Source organism: Sorex araneus, chromosome X, assembly GCF_027595985.1.
Source record: "Sorex araneus isolate mSorAra2 chromosome X, mSorAra2.pri, whole genome shotgun sequence".
Classification (NCBI taxonomy): Eukaryota; Metazoa; Chordata; class Mammalia; order Eulipotyphla; family Soricidae; genus Sorex; species Sorex araneus.
The window spans coordinates 316,350,692-316,372,084 of record NC_073313.1 but is presented as its reverse complement, the minus strand read 5'-3'; the positions used below and the strand labels follow the sequence as shown (position 1 = coordinate 316,372,084).

At 54.3% G+C, this 21,393-nt stretch overlaps 1 protein-coding gene across 1 annotated transcript in view; it reads right to left on the bottom strand.

Moving 5' to 3' along the window:
- Nucleotides 1–2,415: 2,415 nt before the first annotated feature.
- MAL (mal, T cell differentiation protein) overlaps nt 2,416–21,393 on the bottom strand; it is a 19,594-nt gene continuing 616 nt past the window's right edge. Inside the window, exons 2-4 of the mRNA XM_004609241.2 lie at nt 7,642–7,809; nt 6,504–6,629; nt 2,416–3,578 (exon numbers count right to left, since the gene is read on the bottom strand). Coding sequence (XP_004609298.1) covers nt 3,504–3,578; nt 6,504–6,629; nt 7,642–7,809 — 369 coding nt within the window. The 3' untranslated portion in view covers nt 2,416–3,503. The remainder of the gene's footprint in view (nt 3,579–6,503; nt 6,630–7,641; nt 7,810–21,393) is intronic.

The window sequence follows — 21,393 nt, the reverse complement described above, 5'->3', positions numbered from 1 at the left end:
GTCCGAGCATCCGAGTAGGCTGTGTTGGGGTTTGCCGGGAGGTGGCTCTGAGAATTTAATACTTAAAAAAACATTTTTTATAATTATAGAGCCATGATTTACAAAGTTACTTATAGTTTCTTTTATTTTAGGGATTCAATCATTCAAGACCCATCCCTCCACCAGTGTCAGCTTCCCTCCACCAGGGCTCCCCGGTTCCCTCCCTACCCCACCCCTACTCCACCATCCCTGTCAACTCAGGCCCGTTATGGAGTTTCAGTGGCTGACGCTTAGATTTCATGTTTTCAGTTCTGTTGAATCTGTGTTTTGGGTCTATGTCTATACCCCTCACTCAGGTCACTGGCATAACTGAAGCCCTAATGCCTGTATACCCATTACTTCTCTTTTTCTTTTCCCTCCTTTGATTTCTTTCCTTCTCTGTCCATCCCCTCTCCAAACAAAACACTGGGGTCAGAGGTGACCTAGGCACCCCCCTTTTACTACAATACATTCCCTCCTCTAGAAATAAATTTCTATTTTCCATAGATACGTGAGATCAACCTGTGTTTGTCTTTCTTCTTCTGGTTTACTTCACTCAACATGATACCTTCCACTTCCAATCACATTTCAGAAAAAAAAAATTTTCAGTTCTGAAACATGGGGAAAGCTCAGTTTCCCATGGGACTCGGCCATTTGGGGCAAGTCAGACAGACACAGCGCCGTCTACACCCCTGCCCTACACAGGAAAGCCTGCCAGGAGGTGCCCCCCGGGGCCCCCAAGGCACAGGTAACGTGGACACTGCAGCCACAAGATGTCCCAGTGGTCACAGCTGCCTCCAGGGTCTGCTGGCCCTCCTGGGCTTACATGTGGTCAGGGTTTGAGGTGGAAGCTGCAAGAGCAGGCGAGGAGAGAAGGGAGGAGCAGACTCGCTGTCCCGTCCTCCGTCAGACACCCCAAACGCTGTCCAATGCCAGCCTGCTACACTGCCCCAAGCAGAGGTCTCATGGCTGGCTGTCTCGACTGCCCTAGGACCCCGCACCAGGCTCGCGTCACTCGTGCAGCTCATGTTCACTGACCCCGGGGTCTCGGCCCCTCCTGAGCTGGCTGGGCGCAGATGCTGGTAGGTGTCCACTCACAGCAGCAATGGGGGAGGGGGTGCTTTGTACTCATGAGCCCGGAGCTCCCATCTGATGCCTCACAGGAGGGAGGTGGGCAGGCAACTGGGTGGGGAGCAGTGGTTTGGGGTGTGAGACCTTTACTATGTGCTTAGACTCCTGGTCGCATCCTAGCAGCAGCTCCTCCATCCTCTCTCCGCCCATGGAGAGACTGAGCTGAGATAGTGTTTCAGCCTCCTGAGAAGCAGCAGCTGTGCAGGATGGGCCTTTGGCCCTGTGAGGGCTGCTCCGAGGGACCCAGCAGGGACCCAGGGGCTGCCCGAACTGGCATTGCCATGGCTCTGCAGCTCCGGGCTCCCAGCTCTGGGGCAGACCCTGCTGGTGCTCGGGGCTGTCCCCATGCTCCACTGCTGGCCTCTACAAGCTCTCACCATCACTTCCGGAGAGGCTGGCCGGACCTCACCCGAGGGCAGCAAGTGAGTGCCAGAAGTGTCACGTGGATCCAGCTTCCGCGTTTACAAGCCAAGTAAATCTGTTTGTCCCCTACAGAATTATGGCAGTGGTCAGCTCCCATGGCACAAGCTTCAAAAACTGGCAGCAAGATGGTGGCACACAGGCACCAAGTCGTGCCTTTTGGGTAGTCAAGTCTAGGCGTTGATGCTCCCTGACTTTTGGCACAAGTCAGGTAGGCAGCAGCTAAGGGCATGTCCCACCTGCCTTTGGAGTGGCCCTAAGGGATGCCCCAGCAGAAGCTGCCTCCTGTCTGGGAGCCAGAGGCAGGAGCGGTGCGGTCAGCAGCCAGCAGGGCGCAGGAGAAGCCACTCTGGACAGTCTGAGCCCACTCGTTACTGCCCAGCAGGCTTCGGAAGTGCCCCCGTTCTAGGTGTGGTGACTTTTCCTGAGCAGCGTTGCTGCCACAGGAAGATGTGCCCTTCCACCAGCACTTGGACCTGCAAACACTGTCTGGACATAGACACAGGCTGAGCTATGAGATGTACTAGCCCGAAAGCTGACAAGCAGAGGTAGGTAAGGGGCACAGGCGGGAAGGGCGGGAAGGAAAAGCAATACCAGGGAGGGCACTATCTGACGTCTCCCATTAACCCTGGCCGTCAGGGAGTGCTGGTCCTGATGCCCTGTGAGTCGGCCGGCATTCGGAATGTCCCGGGAGAGGGGAAGGACAAGGTCACATCAGAGATCATCTTCAAAGCCTTGAGAGGGGTCTGGGGAGCTACCCCCCAAACAGGACTTTGGTCTGCAATCCAAGCACAGGGGTGGGTGGCCCTAAAATTAAAAGGGGAAAAAAAGCAAGCTTTGAAAAGCTCCCCAAATTGGATTTTATTAGGTCAGTTTGCAACCAAAAAAGAGAAAGTAGAGAAAGATCATATCAAAGTTTCTTTCTTTTTTTTTTTCTTTTTGGGTCACACCTGGTGATGCACAGGGGTTACTCCTGGCTCATGCACTCAGGAATCACTCCTGGCGGTGCTCAGGGGACCATACGGGATGCTGAGAACTGAACCCGGGTTGGCTATGTGCACGCCCTACCCACTGTGCTATGGCTCCAGCCCCTACTAAAGCATTTTCTAATGGTGCCCAGAAACTTTCTTTTCTTACAGGGAAAAAAAGAAAGCCCCAGGCTGGCCCTTGATGAGTCTTCAGAGAGGGTGCGGTTCCCAGGGCAGATGCCCTGAGTGGTTCAATAATGAGAGCTCACACTGGGTGGCGGGATGAGGAATGGGGCAACATGCACAACTGCACATGGATCAGCCCCGACATGGTGGCCCCTAGAGAGCCCGTTCAGGCCAGGCAATTCCTCAGAAAGAAAAAACGGAAATGATGGCATTCTTGAGATTGGGCATGAGTAAACAAGAATAAACACCCCCAAGAATAAACACCCCACAAAACTGTTGAACATAAAGGTGCTTTATAAAGTATTTCAAACGTGGGTCATGTCCCACCACGGATACTTGCAAAGATTTGTTGGGCGAGTTGCTCTGCCTGTGAGATGGAGCATGTCCATGAAGGCTGGGACACACCCACAAGGGGGGATGTGTTTCAGAAGAGCCCTGGGGATATCCCAAAGGAAGGTTCTCAGGGTCTGGGCTGGGAGTAGCAGGGGGTCTCTCTTTGGAGATGTCTTCAGTCACAGTCCTCCTCTCACCCCAGCCACCTTCACACACAGGAAAGGACCCTGAGAAGAGATCTTCGGAGCCGAGGTGAAACCCCCACATCAAGGAAGTGGGTGAGGAGGAGGGGAGAGCCAAGGAACTGCTGTTGCTGTCGGTTTTTGGATTGTTGGTTTTGTGTGTCTTTCTCTTCACCGCCTCGGGGAGCACCCCTGTGTTCTCAAAGGTTGTGCTGGGAGGCAGCCAGCCAACGCCGCGGGCTCTCAGGATGGTTCTGCGGATGCCTTAGGAAGACTTCCATCTGATCAGAGAGAACACCGCGTGCACCACGTAAAGCAGTGTGGCCACATAGGAGAAGACCTGGAACCAGGAGGAAGGACCGTGAACGCGTGTCTCAGTGAGCTCAGCAGGAAGGAGAGCGCACCCACTTCCTTCCTGACTCTGCACACCCACCCCTCTCCTGCCAGCAGTGCTGGGGACCCAGCTGTCTCCTGACCCCGGGTCAGTCAGCGCTGCCACCCCTCAGCTGCATGTTGGCAGCCTGCAGAGAGACAGGGCCCTGAGAAGACCCTCAAATGGTACGTGCAGACCAGTCTCAACTGTTCCCCCGTCACGCGTGCACCCACCAGCCGCGGTCCCGGTGGACTCCGCTTAAAGCAGGCGGCCACTCGTTTACATGCTGGCTGGCTCTGGGGGCCTCGATGCTGCCCGCACAGCCCGCCAGCATCTTATTCTCCCCCTCTTCTGTCACATGCAGGGGTCTGGCGACCTGGGCTCCCAGAAAATGAGGGATGGGGACAGGAAGGGAGGGGTGCTGAGGAACTCTTGCAGAAAAAGCCTCTGGGAAGGGCGTGTCAGCCCTATTGGCCCTGTGGGGGTAGGGAGAAGGCAGCACTGGCCCCTCCGTGGCTGCCCGAGCCCCTGACTGAGGTGGCTGTCGCTGGGCACCGTGCATTCCTGTCGTCCCTCCCTGGGTGTCCCTCCTCCCTCAAGGCTTCTCTGCCCGCTTTCTCCTGCTCAAACATCTGCACCTGCTGTTGTGACCTTGGGTGTGTGGTCAAGCGTTTCCCACCCAGGCATGACTGTGGGGCAGCTATGCTCCTGTGACTTTGGAAAATGCTGGTAAACACCAGCTCCCAGCACTCCGCCACCCACACCTGCGATAACCCACCCCCCCTCACTGGCCAGAGGCGAGGAGAAAGTTACTTAATAACAAATTCATGGGAACTCATCCGGGAACTCATCTGGGAAGTCTTTTGCATCCCAGCCTGCCAGCGGCGGTCATCCATGAGTGGACAGGGCCCCAAACATCTCTGCCCCTCAGCTGGGGAATTCCAGACCCAATCTGACCTCTCTGCAGAAGCACCCCAGATGTTCCCGCTGGACCAGGGACAGAGACGGATTTACCAAGTGAGGCTGAGAAATGGCACATTTGGGACACTGAGACTCAGGAACAAGGAAGGATTTCAAAAACCCCTCTCCTTAGGACACTGCTCACCACAGTCAACTCCCCGTCAACTCCCACCAACCCCAGACCACTCCCTTTGGTGATGAGGCTAGGCTGCCTGCAAGGGACAGTGGAAAGTTCAGTTCTTGAGGCACGACCCACCCGATGAGGACTCAGAGAGGAGGGTGGGAGGCAGACCAAGTGCGCGGGCCAGCAGGCACCAGCAACCCCAGGCCACTTGAAAGACCTGTTGGCACTGTTTACGGGACGGGGTTCTACCCTGAGGAATCAGGGACTCTGCCCCTACTGATCCAATCGACATACGGAACAGAAAGGCGTGACTTTACTTGGCGGCAGCTTCTAGTTCACCTCAGTGGTTTCAGCCCTGTGCTCAGTGCTGCGGAGAATATTCGATTCTGAATCTGGCATCCTTGACTTTGCCTGGGCATGCTCAAGCTGCTCACATTTGGCCAAGAAAAAAAAATGTGGGGCACACTTAATTGTGGACCGGAGAGGCAGATGTGGGCTTGAGCACCAGGGCGCCACTGCAAAGAGGCACCTAGACTCTGCATCGGCACCGACAGTGGGGCTGAGTCTCTCGGACAAAAAGCAGGGAAAAGCCAGACGAGAGGAGGCACGCTTCCCACTCATGCGAACCTCAAAACGGAATGGGACAACCAGAGAGATAGCACCACAGAGGGTCCCCTGGGCACCGCCAGGGGACTTACTCCTGAGTGCAGAGCCAGGAGTAAGTCCTGAGCACCACTGGGTGTGGCCGACACTCTTCCATGCCCAGTCCCTCCAACCCACCCCACCCCACACACATACAAAAACACATTTGAGAGGCTAGAGAGATTCTACGGGGTTTAAGGCACAGGTTGTGCAAGCAGCTGACCTCATTTCAATCCCCGTGAATATAGATCCCGCATGCATGCCGGGATTCAGCCCTGGAGGCCCCCAACCACTGCTGAGGTGGCCCAGGTAATCCCCAGCATCAAAGGGCCTGAGCGACAAAGTGCCTGTAGCGCTTGTGTTAAACTACTGGCTTGGTTATCTGAAAATCCCTGGAGACAGTTGATGTGGTGGGTGAGTATCCTGGTGACCAAAGTCACATGTCCCACTCAAAAAAAAAAAGTTTTAGGAAATGAGACTTTCTTACTTTCTTTCATTTAGATCCATTCCTTTAAAAAGAGCTTCCAGGGGGTGACCACAAACCCTGCCCCTGGGAACTGCTCAGAGCCTTTCAGCTGTCAGGGACTGGCCTGGAGAGTGTCTCTCATCCACACACAGTCAGAACCTTCATTGGTTGTGCTGATGAAGTAAATGAGGTTCAAGCCCGTTTTCCACCTTGCTCACCACAGGGTGAAGGAAGTTACTGACTATCTCTCTAATCCTGAGGAAACGGTCAGGAACCACGAGTGCATTTCCGAGATAGGCCAGTCAAGCTCCTCACACAGGGATCTGAGGAGAGACGAGCCCCGTGTCCTCTGCACATAGGTTCTCGGAGTTGCTGGTTTGGAGTCGTGGACAGGAAGGCTGATATGGTGGCAAACTCCTGGAGCTGAGGGCCTGGCCAAACTCGGCCCTGAAGGGCCTCTCCCAGCCCCAGCTCCACAGCAGGGTGACGAGACACTGGGGGCTTCAGTTTCCCTCGGGGTCTCTGTGCTTCCCTTCCCTAGTTCCAGAACCTGGTTCCTGGTTCCAACAGAGCTTACCGACAGTGGAAAGAGGGGTGATCGGGAGTGGCCCCTGAAAACAATGGTGGAGGGGAGTGAACATTGGGATGGCCCCCAGAGCCTCTGTGGTGGCAGAGGTGTGTGACACGGAGAGACACTCACCACAGCAGAGATGTTCTCATGGTACTGCTTATAGGTGTAGCCTTCATACATTAAGATGGTGGCCAAGGCTTCAAGGACGGAGGCACTGAGGTAAAACAGGGCGGCCGTGCAGTGGTAGGCTGCGTCCTGCAGGGTGAGAAAGGGACATCAGTCAAAGAGCTGGGGGTGGCAGACAGGAGCCACAAGGGCGTGTCCACAGTGCCTGCCTGACCTAGGTCTCTCCCTTCATGCTGCCACTTCCTCTCATGCCCTCAGCCCCTCTTCCGTCAGAGCCTGTTGAATGCAACTGCGCCACCTTGGTGGCTTGGGGTCCAGAGTAAAGACTCTGATGGAGAAAAGGACCCACTTTATCATGGGGGCAGGGGCAGGCTTACAGCTTGGAATTCCCTGAGGAGAGTCAGTGCTGGCCTGAGCCACGGTGGGTCTTCTCAAGGGACATGGCTCAGAAGGGGCCCTGTGACCAGTGGCCAGTGTAGGTGAGTGGCCCAGGCCAGTCCCACAGGGCGCAGACCTGCTGACTGGTTTGTCTTTGAGAGGAGGGAGGGGGGATCCTGATCTACTTAATATTGAGAAGTGCTGAAATGGACTCTGATGTGGTTGCTACTTTGCTCTTCAGTGGGGGGATCTTTTAAGAGTGTCCAACCCCCTACGATGGCCGGCCAGTTCCCCTGAGTAGACAGGACCTTCTGCATGGACCTCAAAGCAGATGGAGGCAGGATGGAGACCACGGTTGGCCCCCAGCTCGCCCTGAGATGCTGTTCCACTGCGTGTGTGTGTGTGTGGGGAGTGCGGGATGGCGGGGAGGGGGCAGCATTGAACAATCGCAGAGCAGGTAGGGCTTGCACATAGCTGACCCGGGTCCAATCCCTGACACCCCATATGGTCTGCCAAGCCTACCAGGACTGACCCCTGAGCACAGAGCCAGAGGAAGCCCTGAGCACAGCGGGGTGGACCTCAAGAAACAAAACAAAGCAAGCAGGTGGGGAGGGTCCTCATGCTGGGCAGCCAAGGCTAGGTTGGGGCCCCTGTGAGACGGAGACCAGCCCTTGGACACGGGGCCACCCACAGGTACCCGGCAGGTGTGGGCCGTATGGGGGGAGGCTCACTACCACCTCCCAACCCCTGGGTTGGAACTCACCAGGGTGGTCCAGGATGCCTCTCCGCCATGGGCGCCCATTATGTACAGAACCATCAATGCTGTGGTGGCCACGAAGCAGAAGACAGACACGAACATCACCCAGCCCTGCACCAGCGGGATGGCCACCAGGGCTGAGGCGATCAGGATCCACACCAGGCCCCCGAACACCTGCAGAGGGCGGGAGGCCGAGAAGTCCCAGATGAGGGTGTGGAGAGAGCCGCTGTGGGCGTTTCAGTGATGCCAGCCTCTCTCCCCCCTGCCAGCTCCCGCCTGCATCTCCAGTCTCAGTCTGGCCAATCCTCTGATTGTTGGCCTGTGATTTTGTGCCAGGTACTGTCCTAAGCACCTTATAAGCGTGGACACAATTGTTCCTTACAACCACCCTATGAATGAGAGATGCTTGTGACCCATTTGTCAGATGGGGCCACGGAGGCACATTAGACGATGTCTCCTTCATCCTCCCAAGAAAGGACTCATTTCAGCCATCACCTCCATTCATCACCTCTTTCCTATACTGTGAGATGCTTTATATTTCTGACATACAAATATCCTATCTCTGATGGAATGGGAGTGACCAGCAGATTCTGTGGACTTAGTCAAAGAAGTCAGGCAGGCTATGGCATTAGTGGTAACGAAAACGAAAGGCAAACAATGAGCTCCTGAGGCTCCAAGCCCAGGAAGTGCTCTGGCTACTGGGATTGGGCTGGAACCGAGGGGCCAGTCTCTGGTGTCCTGTGGGGGGGGCTCAGACTATACAAAACCAGGTTATACACATATATGCACTATGCAACAGACACCTCAAACCCTATTTTCAGGGTCCGTATACTCTGTGTTTTTAGAGAAGCATGAAGACAGCCAGTGGGGTCCTCAAGCCAGGGGGCATGACCCCAACCCCAGGGGAAAAGCTGGGGCTTTGTCCCTCGTAGTCACAGGAAGTTAGTCCAGCCTCATCTGCTGTGTCCCACCGAGATGACACGTGTGCCCGGAGGCGCTGGACAAAGTCCCAAGAAGGGCTTTGCCACTAAATGTCCCCGGGAGCTGTGGTGCTGGCAGCTCCCTGTGGGCATCTGGGGATGAAGCATGATCCGCCCTCACCATCCCGTGACCCCTGTGGTGTGACCCATCTTCTTGCACTGCTGTTGAACCTTGTGGCTGACGATGATGAGCAGAGATTCAGGGTTGGCCAGAAGACTCAGTGCACACCAGAATCAGGAGCTGCCACTTGGCCGAATGACTCAGAAGCAGGCAACTCTGACCAGAAACTTAGGCCAGGGAGACCTTGGAGCTCGCCCGAGGGTCCTGCCAGAGCACTTTACACCGACCACAGTGGGAGCGGATGGTGAGTGAAAGCCCATGCATGACCAGAGTTTTAGACACCTAGTGGAATGCACCCGCATTCCCCGAGGTGGCCTTGGAGATCAAACAGATCCCTTGGCGTTTTCTAATTGGGCAGGACAAAGGGAGGGGAATGTGCTGAGAGCTGAGCAGAATTGGGACCTCCCAGACAAGAATGGGGCCTGGAGAAGAGGGAAACCCAAGCCTGAGACCCCCACTCTCCCAAGCACCCTCTGCCACACTCCTGCAAGCTCACAGAGCCCCACACTTCTCTGCCATGCTCAGCACCTATCAGGAAGCCATGGATTGTGACCAAATGGAGGTGCCCTGCCAGGGAATGTAGTGGGGTCAGTCTCCCTGGATAGGGGTGATGCTGGCCGTGGGGTACCCCCTCAGGGCGCAGGAGAGAACACGCTGGCCTTCAAGGTCTCCTGTTGGAAGTGCTGGGAAATGAGTGGTGTGAACCTAGTCCCGAGATACAGCAGGATCAGGTGCAGGGGACATGTGCTACGAAGCCCCAGGTGGGTCCCTGCGGGCTGCTGGGGCTTAGGCAAGGCTGGTATGTCTGGCCTTGAGAAACATGAATGCCACAGGGGAGAACACAAAAGCCACGGTCATTTCCTCTGTGCAGGCACCCGCTCTCGTTCTTCCAACTGAGGCAAGGAGAGGGCTCGGTACCGAGATGAGGGTCCAGAGCATGTCTGGAACTCAAGCTGCGCAGGTGGGCGGGTTGGGGTGGAGAGGATAATCGCAGGGTTGTTACTCTTCATCCGAGTGATGTCATTATTGGGGAAAAGAACTAACGACCAAATACAGTGTAGGTAAATTAATGCACGGGTGGTAACTGGAAATGGCGAATTCTAAGAAGTGGCCCTTGAATCCTATTCTTTTTTTTTTTTAAAGGAATCTTGGGGATTATTTATTTACTTATTTGTTTTTGCTTTTGGGGTCATACCTGGCAATGCACAGGGTTACTCCTGGCTCTGCACTCAGGAATTACTCCTGGCGGTGCTCAGAGGACCATATGGGATGCTGGGATTCGAACCCAGTTTGGCCGCATGCAAGGCAAATGTCATATCTGCTATGCTATGGCCCCATTGAATCCTATTCTTTAGAGGATTTTTTTGTGGGGAGGAAGTATATGTTTATTGAGCCACACCCAACAGTGCTCAGGGCTTACTACTGGCTCTGTGTTCAGAGATCACTCCTAGTAGGGTTCAGGGGACCATTAAATCCAGGTCTTGTTTAAGACAAATGCCTTAACTCTGGTGCTTTTCTCTGGCTTTCATTTTTAATCTGCTCTTCAGGAATGGCCGCCAGCAGAGCTCAGGAGGCCCAGGGCCACTCCAGTGATCTCAGCCAGGCGGGTTGGTGGTTCAGAACAAGGGTGAGAGGATGTGGTGCTTAGTGGTCCCTGGGGTGCCCAGGATTACTTAGGCCACCCTGGCTGTGCTGGGGCCTCCAGGGCTATCTGGGGGATGCCCAGGGGACTGTGTGGTGCTAGGAATCGAAGCCTGGTCAGTCACATGCTAGCCTTGCCTCTAACCACTATGCTATGCCCCGGCCCCTCTCAGAGTTATTTTCTTTTACTTTCACCTCAAGTCTTCCCTCGGTGCCTTGGGGAGGAATCAAAGGCAGACAAGGAGGTGCAGCCGTCACAGAGAGGCCCAAGCGTCCTGAGCATGCGCTCCCAGCAGCCGGTCAGAGGGAAGCTTCCTGGCCAGCCCCATGCTTGCTCTGCTCTGTGGCTTTTTACTCAGAAGACGTGGGGCTGGAGCCATAGTACAGCAGGGGCCTAGCCCACCCCCAGCACCGTGTATGGTCCCCTGAGCCCCACCAGAAGTGGTCCCCAAGCAGAGCCAGGAGTGAGCCCCAAGTGCCACCAGGTGTGGCCCCCAGAATAAAAATAAATAAATAAAAGAAATAAGGAAAGAGGAAACGTGTACCCCTCCACCCACACACACAGCCCCCATTTCTCCTCCGGGTTCATGTGAGAGCACATAGCACTTGCACCACGTGGCATGTACCCGGGGTCACTCCACTGCCCTACAGACCAGGGCTCTGCGCTCATCAGCCTCTTGGGCTTTGGCACCTCCACAACTCGCGTCTGTCTCCCGAGGTCCCAGGATGGTAGAATTGGGCTGGACCATGAGTCGGAATGGCAAGTTTCTGGAACTGGGCCCAGCACCACCCAAGCACCGGGAGGAAGATGCCAGCCAGGAGACAGAGCAAGGAGCAGCTCGCTGCAAGGCCGCCAGGATGAGCTGTGCAGAGAGCACTGGACCATAGGAAGGGTTGAGAGGGGTTTTCCAGGACAGAAAATGCTACATCGTAAGCTCACAAGGTGCAGAAACACCAGTGAGGGTGTTAGACGTCCGGCGAGCAGGATAGGAGGTGGGAGGGACAATGAATGGCAAGAAATGAGGATGGGGAAGTGGTGAGTGGACTGGGGTGTGGTTGAGGCTCAAGTTGGCACCATGGCTGCTAGAGCTTGCAGGCATCCATGGCCCCACTTACTGGAACCCAGGGATCCTGTGTGAATCAGGGGCCGGAAGCTGTGTGCCTTCACTCCACCAGCTACAGAGAGCAAACAGAACACCACCCTTGGGGCGATAAGGCAACCCAGCAGGAGCGAGTCACTCTGTGTTCACCTCAGGACCCCAGTGGCCAAATATTTGCCCAGAGCAAAATGAGAGGTGAGGGTTCAAGCATTTCCCTTTGTCAGGCAACTCGAAGGGCTCCCAGTGCCCGGACAATTATTCTGAAACATCAACCACCCGGTTACGGCCTGATACCCGACTTCCCATTCATCTGACTCAGCCCCTAGTCACCAGGCTGTCAGGAGCCACCAAAGCAGAGGCGGGGGCAGCTGTCAGGTGGGTCTCAGAGGCCTTGAAACTAAGTGGGTCACAAGCTTCCTGGTGAAATCCTCTCTCTGTGCTCCTAAGTCCAGGCTGGAAGTGGGGTGGGCCGGGAGGGGGTGGGCAGCCTGCCTTGGCAGGAGAGAGGCGGAGTTCTAAGGCAAGGGAACACAGACACGCCGGGCTCTTCACAAAGGGCCCTGGACCTGTCCTCCAAACAGGGTGGGTGATGCTCTAGCACCTGGGGTCCAGCAGAAGGAGAACAGGGTCCTGTGTCCAGCACACTATCTTGGCTGCCCGGCACTAGCTGCCGCCTGGTCTCTGTCCTCTGCTCCCCTCACGCTCCGACCTCATCTTGCCTTCAACGCGAGATAAGCTCATCAGTGGGCATCCAGTTAAGTGGGTCAAGCTTGCAACCTGTGGCTCCCACCTGACTGCTCTGGGGCCAGACAGTACCTTCTTTATACCTCAGAGCACTTTGGAATCCGAGCAAAGTGGATTTTCTCTAAGAGGCTGGATTACGTGCAGACGAGGCTCCAAAAGACCAAGGACTTAAAGGACTACACTGGGGGAGAGCTATTAGGATCTTTTCATCTGAAGATCCTTATAGATCCTTATGGATCTTTAAAGATCCTTTAGAAAAGAAATATCTCCAGGAGAGAGTTTTGCTGGGGGGGTGGAGGAAGTTCTCAGGAAACTCAGAGAAAGTTTTTTCTTCTATTTTTCCACAAGAGAGAGGTGAGCGTGGTTGAGGGTGTCGGCTTGAGAGCCAGAGGTTCCAAGTGTGGACTCCAGCTGTGCCACTTTCTACCCGGGGCCTGCTCTGTCTGGGCGCAGCACTCGGCCACTCTGTGTGCTCTCTGGGGGGCAGCGAAGGGAACAGAACCTGCCCCTGCCATGGGGTGGGTTGAATTTACGTGTGTGGAGTGTCCACAGCTCTCCATGGACACAGCTCTCTGTGTGACAGTCTCACAGGGCGAGGCAAAGCCTTGTGTGAGCACATGTGAATCCTAGCAGACTCGGATCTCACCCCACAACTACCCACGTCAAGCCTGGATGGGACCCTGAATTTAAAAATAACTTCAAAGCATCCAAAGGGGGATTAAAAAAAAAACCAAATAAACAACTATGATCTCCCAGAAATCGAAAGTTGACAAAAAAAAATGTGCCTCCAGAGAAGGAAACAGCAAGAACATGAACACACAAGCAAGCCTTCTCCAGACAATGGCCTCGGTGACAAGGGGGAGGAAGGAATCTTCCGGCACATTCTTGAAATGTGTGTGCTGTTTCTACTGCTCACACCAGATGGAAAGTATTCTGATCTACAACTGCGCAGTGTTGCCTTCCCGGGGACTGGCACGCTGAGGTCAGAGCCAAGGAATTGCTCAAGTTCTCTGGACGGGTCTCTGAGTGCTGTTTTCCTCAGGCCAGTCTCTCTGCAAACACTCTCTCAAGAACATCGAGGTGTGAATCAAAGAGATCGTTTCTGCGCACACCTGGCAGCATGACCTGCTCCTGAGTTGCGCGTGTGTCCTGCAGTCATGCTCAACACTTGCAGAGTCAGGGAAACCAGCCATGTGAGTGGTGTCCCCAGTACCAAATGAGGAGTCTGTCATTTTGGTCATGTGGGCAAAAATCATCTCCCGAGGAAGGAAAGAAATGATGGCCACACCAGACGGTCCTCGTCTCAACTGCCACAGGCCCTGAGCCCTTTGGGGCTCTCAGGAGCCATCAGGAACTGCAACTCCTCCTGCTGAAAACTTCTAGACTCACTCTGGCAGCAGTCAGGGGGCCCCGCAATCCCAGGAGGGCATCGTGGGTGGGAGACTGGCCTGCGAGAAACAGTGCTGGGGGGAGATGCTCAGGACTTCCAGCTCTAGGGGCTGGTGGGCCAACAACGTGAATCACTGTGAGGCAGACAGAGCAGAGAGCACAAGTGTGTGTGTGTGTGTGACTGTGTATACAATTATGTATACCTGTACTTATGTGTGCCTGTGTGTATGTACTTATGTGTGTCAGTGTGTGTATACTTACGTGTGTGTACTTAGATGTGTCTGTGTGTACTTACTTATGTGTGTCTGTTTTGTGTGTGTCTGTGTACTTACATGTGTCTGTATGTGTACACTTTTGTGTGTCTATGTGTGTGAGTACTTATGTGGCCTACAGCAAAAGGTCACACCAGGGTTAAGTGCACTAAGAGGACATAAGCACCAGGTAGTGGAGATTGAAGAGGTCAGAGGGGAATGACCAAGACCTACCCCCAAAGGCTGAAGCCCCCAAGGTTCTGGACTCATCTGCCCAGCTGTGAGCCCTCACCCCCATTAGGTGGCCGGGGGTGCCTGCATGTGTCCCCAACAGTGCCTGTGACTACATTCAGCACACAGTTCTGGTGTCTGTGGTGAAAGAGAATGTCAGGGACACAGGGGAAAGTGGAATCCTTCTCTTCTTCCATGTTCTCTCATCCAGTCCTGACCCCAGGCCCCGGAAGTTGTTCCAAGTGTATCAAAGACAGGGCAGGTCCTCCAGAAAGCACTGGGTCCAGTAAGAGTCCAGCCTGGGCCATGGACATGCTTGCTATCTGCACAGGGGCCTCATTGGGACCTCACCAGGGGTCATGGCAATCAGCCCATGGTCATGGCTCTTAGGAGACACTCTGGGGCTGAACCGTCCTCCCCTCCACCAACTCAAAAGGCAGTTGATGGGGACTCTGGTCATTGAGCTTCTTTTCAGGGCGAATGTCGGTGTGGTGTTCCAGTCACCTGACTCAGTTTACCTAACTAGTGGGTGATTCTGCCTTGCTAGCTTCTCCTTCCTGGGGTACCCATCATGTCATCACCTCACCCAAAGGAAGCTTGAACCAGGTGGCTTGTCTCATCTGAAGGCAAGAATGGGGACTCAATGGGCAAGAGTCTGTGTGGAGGGAGAGAGAGATTTAGGGGTACACCGAGACCATGGTTGGCCCTGACATAAGGACTATGTTCTCTCTCGCAGCCCTAGAGAAATCTCTTCTGCAGAACACTCCCCATCGGTCAGGGCCCCGGCCACCTGCTCGAAAAAGGGAAGCCTGATGCCTCTGTCTGTCAGTCCTTCGCGATGCAGAGCCGGTTTCTGAGAGAACAGACTCGCCTCTCGGCCCTCAAAGCCGGCCTCTCTCACCGCAAAGACCTTGGTGCAGGGAAATTCCTGCCCACCACGCCTATGCCGACTGGCTTCCCCTGGCAGGATAAACAGAAGCAAGGCGGGTCCATGAAAAAACAGGGGAGGCTGGTGAAAATTCGAGGAGTGACGGCCGCAAGGAAAACAAAAGGTCTTCCCAGGAGTCACCGAGTGGTTGGCAACAAGGTGAGCAAACAAGACAGGTGTGGACGCAGAAGGGAAGGTGTCGCCTAGACACTGCCCCATGTCTCTCAGGGTGGTGTGTGTGCGTGTGTGTGTGTGTGTGTGTGTGTGTGTGAAAGTGTGTGTGAGTTGTATGCATGTATGTGAGTGGGTGTGAGTGTTTGTGAGTGTGTGTGTGAGTGTGTGTGTGTGTGTGTGTGTGTGTGTGTATGTGTGTGTATGTATGCACTCTTGGGAACTGGTAATGTCCAGCTTCCCCTTCTGTCTGCCTTAGGAGTCAAGTACTTGTCCAGTGGCTCAGAATCACTAGCCCGGTGAGGAGTGAGTGCTACTACTGTGCCCTGTATGCTGCTAACCACGTTTCAGGGGGCCTGCTCTGTGCACATGTTCTGTAGAGAAGAGGCCCCGTGTGAGGCCCTGCAGTGTAAGTGCTGAGTGCCAGGAGAGGGGTCCTGAGGGGTCGTCTGGGCAGAGGGGTTAGGGACACTGAACCTGAGACAGGAGACAGGACTGAACCCCATGATGCCACTTACACAACAAGAGCAGCTGAGACCGAGAGCAGCCAGGTTTTGGGGGGCTGCTTCGGGAGACAGTGCTTCCAGCTGGGCGTTCTTCTCCCCACCACAGGGCCTGGCTGACCCCAGGCAGGCGGGGCACACATCCGACGGGTCAGGTTTTGGGACCAGCGGCTGTCCTTGCCCTGAACAATGCTTGAACAGGACCTGGATACTATGACAAATCGTTTCTGCTGGGTTTCCTCCCTGGCCCACCACGCAGGGCCACTCAGTCTCCTCCTCCTGTTTTGGGAATTCACAAGGCCGCCTCCACCCACCCCGGCACCAGGCTGGCGGCAGTGCAGAGACAGGAGTCCCCACCCTCACAGCTGCCCCGGCTCCTGGGTGCCCACCGGGCCTGCCGGGGCTGCTCCACTCGGAGGAGGTGCAGTGCTGGGCGGCCCCGGGAGCCAGTGTGCTCTTCACGGCTCTACCGCTCCCGAACCCCAAGCACTCCTCCCTCACACAGCCTCCAAGAAGGCACAGAAAAGCATCTCGAGCAGAAGGGGGTTCAGCCTTGCCCCCTGAAGTATGGTTGCCCAGCAGAACCTGGTCACTGTTCTTCAAAGCGATGGAGCAGAAACTCTGAGCTCGGCCCCAAGAGCTCTGTGCACCTCGCACACACAATCACAGTGACTCTTGTTATTCCAGCCCCATTTTACTGACAGAGAAACTGAGGCACGCTTGTGCGTTCAGGCGGGAGGCCCAGGGCATCTCATGAAACCACCTTGTTTGGGCTGGGCCCTGGCCAGGAGGGAGAGAAGGAGTGGGGCGGCATTAGGTTTTTCCTCTTCCCAGCTCACCCCCAAGTCCCTGCAAAGCAGGTCTGCAAGGCAACTGTGGCCCTCCTCTCATGCCCTGGCTCAACTGAATGTCCTCTCTCCGGAGAATACCTGGGGTGTGTCTAAGGCCCCCCCCCACAAGCCAAAGACCAGCACAGTCAAGGGCAGGGCAGCCCTGTGCCTGCAGGTCCTGGTTCTCCTCCCCACCTCCCTTCCCAGCCTCTCACTTCTCTCCATGGATGCCAGCCCCTTGAAGGGGTCCCTTCCCAGCTGAGCCCACAGCTGTAGGGGGCTCTTCCTGCCTCCATCTGCTAGCAGCCCACTCCCGCATGCAGACCCCAACAGTCCACATCACAAAGTCCAGGCATAGGTCACTGCCAACCTCCCTAAGCTTATCAAATTCAGATTGCTCCCCTACTTGCACCGTGACTCAGAACCTGTAAGTTGGTGGGGGCGGGGTGTTGAGGGGAGGCTCTGGGCCCCAGTTGGGGTCCTTCTGCTGTAGACAGAAGCTCATCACGGGTGTCTGGGGTGCAGGAGCTGGGGCAGGCTCTGTGGCCACCGCAGGAATCCCTGCCCTGGAGTCACCCCGGTTCCTCCCAGCTTGGAAAGATTCCATTTCTGGGATTCCGCCGCCCTGTTCTCGTAGGGAACTGCCTTCGCGTGGTGTCCTCAGAGCAGGGTTCCCCCAGAGTGCACTGCTTCACCCCATCCTGGTGCTCAGGCAGCTATTCCCTACACAGGTGAACATCTGGGACTTGAAACTCTCGATCTTTTTGGTATTTGGGTCACAGGGCTTACTCCTGGCTCAATGCTCAGGGGTCACTCCTGGTAGGGCTCTGAGGACCATATGTGGTGCTGGGGATGGAACTTGGGCCAGCTGTGTGCAAGGCCAGCATCTAAAGAGCTGCTGTGCTAACTCTCGGGCCCTATAGAAATGTCCTTACGTTAGTAACGGCTATGTTCTGTTCATGATGAGAACTGATGCCACAAAGGCATTGCAGGTAACTCCCCTGCACCCCAAAGTGCAACTAGAAGTTTTGTCTCTCACCAAGAACTGAGTTGTGAGGTGCACAGGCCGAGAGGGGTTCTAGGTTCCCAGGGGATGCTTTTCACAGACACCTTCCCTCCCCAATCCTGGTAGTGCTTTGAGGGGGTACCCCTGCTCCCTGGCAGGAAGGGAGGGCTTGGGTTAATGATTTTACAACCTGCATACAGGCATTTCCTTCACAAGTTCTGGAACACGAGGGGCGGCTGAGGCGGGGGTGCTCCTGGCACTTAGTTAAGAGAGATTTTTCTCTTGAAGCCTTGTCCAGATCTGAGGCCAAACCCAGCCTGTGTTAACATCCTATTGTGTGACCACAGGCTCAAGATTAACGGGCGACCACAGCGTCAAGGGAGGAGTGGTCCCATTGGCAGGACCAAAAGAACAGTTCGGAAGCCCTGACCCTTCCATTCCATTTGGGCCTCTCTTGGGGGTTTGCACCAGGCACCCCACTCCCTGCATCAATTGTGTCCCCTGTGGCCAGGGGCATGGTGGAGGGCTCTGAGCACCCGACTGGGTGAAGGTCCTGTGGCTCTCAGAGGTCAGGAGCTGTGAAGTGGGGTGCTGGGCTAGGGAGAGGGTGCAGAGCCCCACCCTGAGTGCCTGCCCTTCCCTGATCCCCGGCCAGCCGTCTCCCAGTCTTGGGTGGAGACGGAGCCCCACCCTATTGGGCCAGGAGGCCAAAAGTTTGACATCTGCACCTCCCACACTATGGGGAGGTCAAGCATGGAAATATGAACTGTGAGTAACTGGCCACGCACTGGGCTACAGATTTAAAAAGGGATCAAGCGTGTGGCAGAATTAGCATAAAATTACCAAGTCTGATGCTACCAAGTGTGGCAGGGAACAATGGGATGAAGAACAGTGGAGACTTTCATAGGCTGTTGACCAGAGAAGCAGAGGGTCAGAATTATCCTGAAGCTTACACAACTGGGGAAACTTCTTTATCCAAGAACACAAAGCAAGGGTCAGGGCAGCTAGCACAAAGGTTTAGAGTACACACTTTGCATGCTCGAGGCTCTGAGTTTGACCTCAGCAGGAGAACAAGAAAGAAAGATCCATGAGCTAAAAGAGCAAATATAAGACTCTCCTTGGCCATGCCATCTGCGATACTAAAAGACACATACTGGAAAGTCAAATGCCCACAATAGAGGAATGGATAAACCATGTTACATGAAAAGTAGGTTGCAGAAGAATAGGGACTTAGCCAGCCCACACATTTTTTAACAAACAGAATCGAAAGCCAATAACCATTTTTGTTGTTTTTGTTTTGGGGGGGCACATCTGGCAGTGCTCAAGCCTTATTCCTCAAGGCTTATTGCTTATTGCTCAAGGCTCTGCTCAGGGATCACTCCTGGAAGGGTTTGGGGATCTATTTGGGTGCTGAGGATGAAACCCAGATTGGCTGCATCTACTGTGGCCTATCCATTGTATTGTCTCTCCGGCCCCATAAATGACCAGTTTGTGCCTGGTTTCTTCTATTTTACCAACCTCTCAGTGTGCATATGTGCTTGGTGCTCTTACAGGGCTGAATCAGATTCAATCCTCTGCCTTCACCCTCCCGCTTTCTCATCCCCTGCTGGTGGACATTTGGGTGGTACCCACCTGTTGCATGCAGTGACAAGAGCTACCTGAACCTACATGTCTGTTTAACTATTCAGATTCCTGCTTTCATTGTTTTGGGTTACAAATAAAAATTTGGTCATAAACCATTGAACTGTTCTCTATAGCAGCTGCACCAGTTCTGCAAGAGCCAGACCGCAGGTTTGTTTGGTGGTACCTGCCCCACAAGAGACACAGAATGACATCCAACCCAGCAATACCATGCTTCGGCTGATAGCGAGAAGAACTGCATGTAGTGAACTGACAAGGTACAGGGACATGTGGATTCACAGCAACACTAGTTATAATAACCATCGGAGGAACCAGCAGGGAAGTCACCAGTGTTGTCCGGGGTTCCGTTTTTGGTACTCATCCTTCCTCAGGTCTTTGGATCATCCTAAGAGCATGGGGAATGGCAGCTCACTGTGCTTTAGGCTTCTTCTTCCTGCTGAATCCATGATGTTGGGCATCTTTCCAATCGCTCCTTTGCAAACATGCTCCCTTTCCCCCTTTACCCATTTTCTGACTGGAAGCCTTTTGGGGGTTGATAACAAACCACAGTTTTAGACAGGATAAACCCCAAGGGCTTGATTTCAGAGCTCCTTGGGGTCCTCTGATTCAAGTTCCTGTCCACACCTATGGTCTGGGAAGGACAATCCCAGCAGAGCTTTCAAGACCTGGACTGTTTTTTCTCTACCCCTTCAGGCACCCAGAGAGTCAGTTTCCAGCCATTCAGATATGGCAACTGAGCCATCCAAGGCTTCTCGGAAAGCTCTGGATGGGCTGCGAGCAGGCGCTGAGGTGGGGGAGAGAATTCATAATTGAAGCTGAAGTTCATAATTCAACTTCTAATTCCACTAGAAGTCAAATTATACCTCCTAGTAGTCTCTACTCACATTACACAGCTCCCCTGGAGTAGGAAGTTTCTAGCAATGCTGGGTTCTGGGTTCTCTCTCTTTCTTCCCTTGCCAGTCTGTGGGGGCTTCCTAAATCTCTTCTGCAGGTTGCCCTTCCTGGATGGGCAGTTTCTCCCCCGCCACACACAATACAAGGGCACTCCACCCCTAAACTAAATTACTCATTGGAGTACCCACCTGCCCTTGCCTGCCAGCTTCTTTGAGAGCAAGAAGGAAGGGAGGCACCGTCTTTTTGCACAAAGCCCAAGAAACAGGCTCTCATCCTTCTCATTCAGATGCTTCCCAAACAGCTACAAAAGCAAGTAAGCCTCCTATTAGGGCAATCAATTGAAGAGACTCTGGGAACACCTTTTGTTGCTTTTTCTCTGTCCCATCCCATCTCACCACTAGCCATCGCCCAATCACGAATCTTGGCCCTAGGAAGGCACGCCCTGGGACTTAGTGTCCACGTCATGGGCACAACTGGTTCATTTTCAGCACGCCAGTCTGGGCCAGCGGGGGGCCAGTGTGCAACACGCACAGAGATGGCTGTCTGGGAAAGCATGTTCTAGTGTGTGCAACTCCCTCCCTCATTCCTGCTGGGGTGTTCCAATCTGTAAGTGTTGGGATTGGGCTCGGTGGAGTCCATAGATGCTTCCAGAAGTCACTTGGTTCTGGCTAGCCCCATGATGTGAAGTCACCCTCCCTCCCCCCACCCTGTCCCACCATATACACAGGTTTGGACTCAAGTGAACTTACAAATTTCGAAAGACCAATGTCTCAAGGTCCACTGTGTGAAGACACCAGAAACTGCTCCCTTTGGTGTTCAAACTCTCCCACGTCTCATCAGGCCCTAAGAAGCTGGGGCCCCATTTGCACATAGTCAGATTTAGACGTTTAGATGTTCACTTTGCCCACCTATTCTCCAGGCAGCCACTTCTGCGGTGGGGGTATGGGGCAAGGAGCCAGGGAGAAGGAAGGTTATATACATGTCACCTCCACAAAAGCTGCAGCTCTGGGAGTTTAAATCCTTAAGGGACATTTTAGGAGAAAACGTTTCGCTATGCCTGCAACCCTGCACTCCACACCCTTCCCTGCCCTCCAGCCCCACTCAGAGCAGAAAGACTGTGGCAGAGCACACGATGGCCCTTTTGATTATCTGCCGATCACAGATATCACAAATATGCTGAACTGAACCCCCAGTTTCCCAGACCAGAGAGAATAAATACCCTAGACTACCCCAATCTCCACACTCTGGGTCCGGATACTTGGCTTGCTTTAGCTTTTCGTTGTTGTTATTGTTGCTGTTATTATTATTATTATTATTTTAAATAAAAA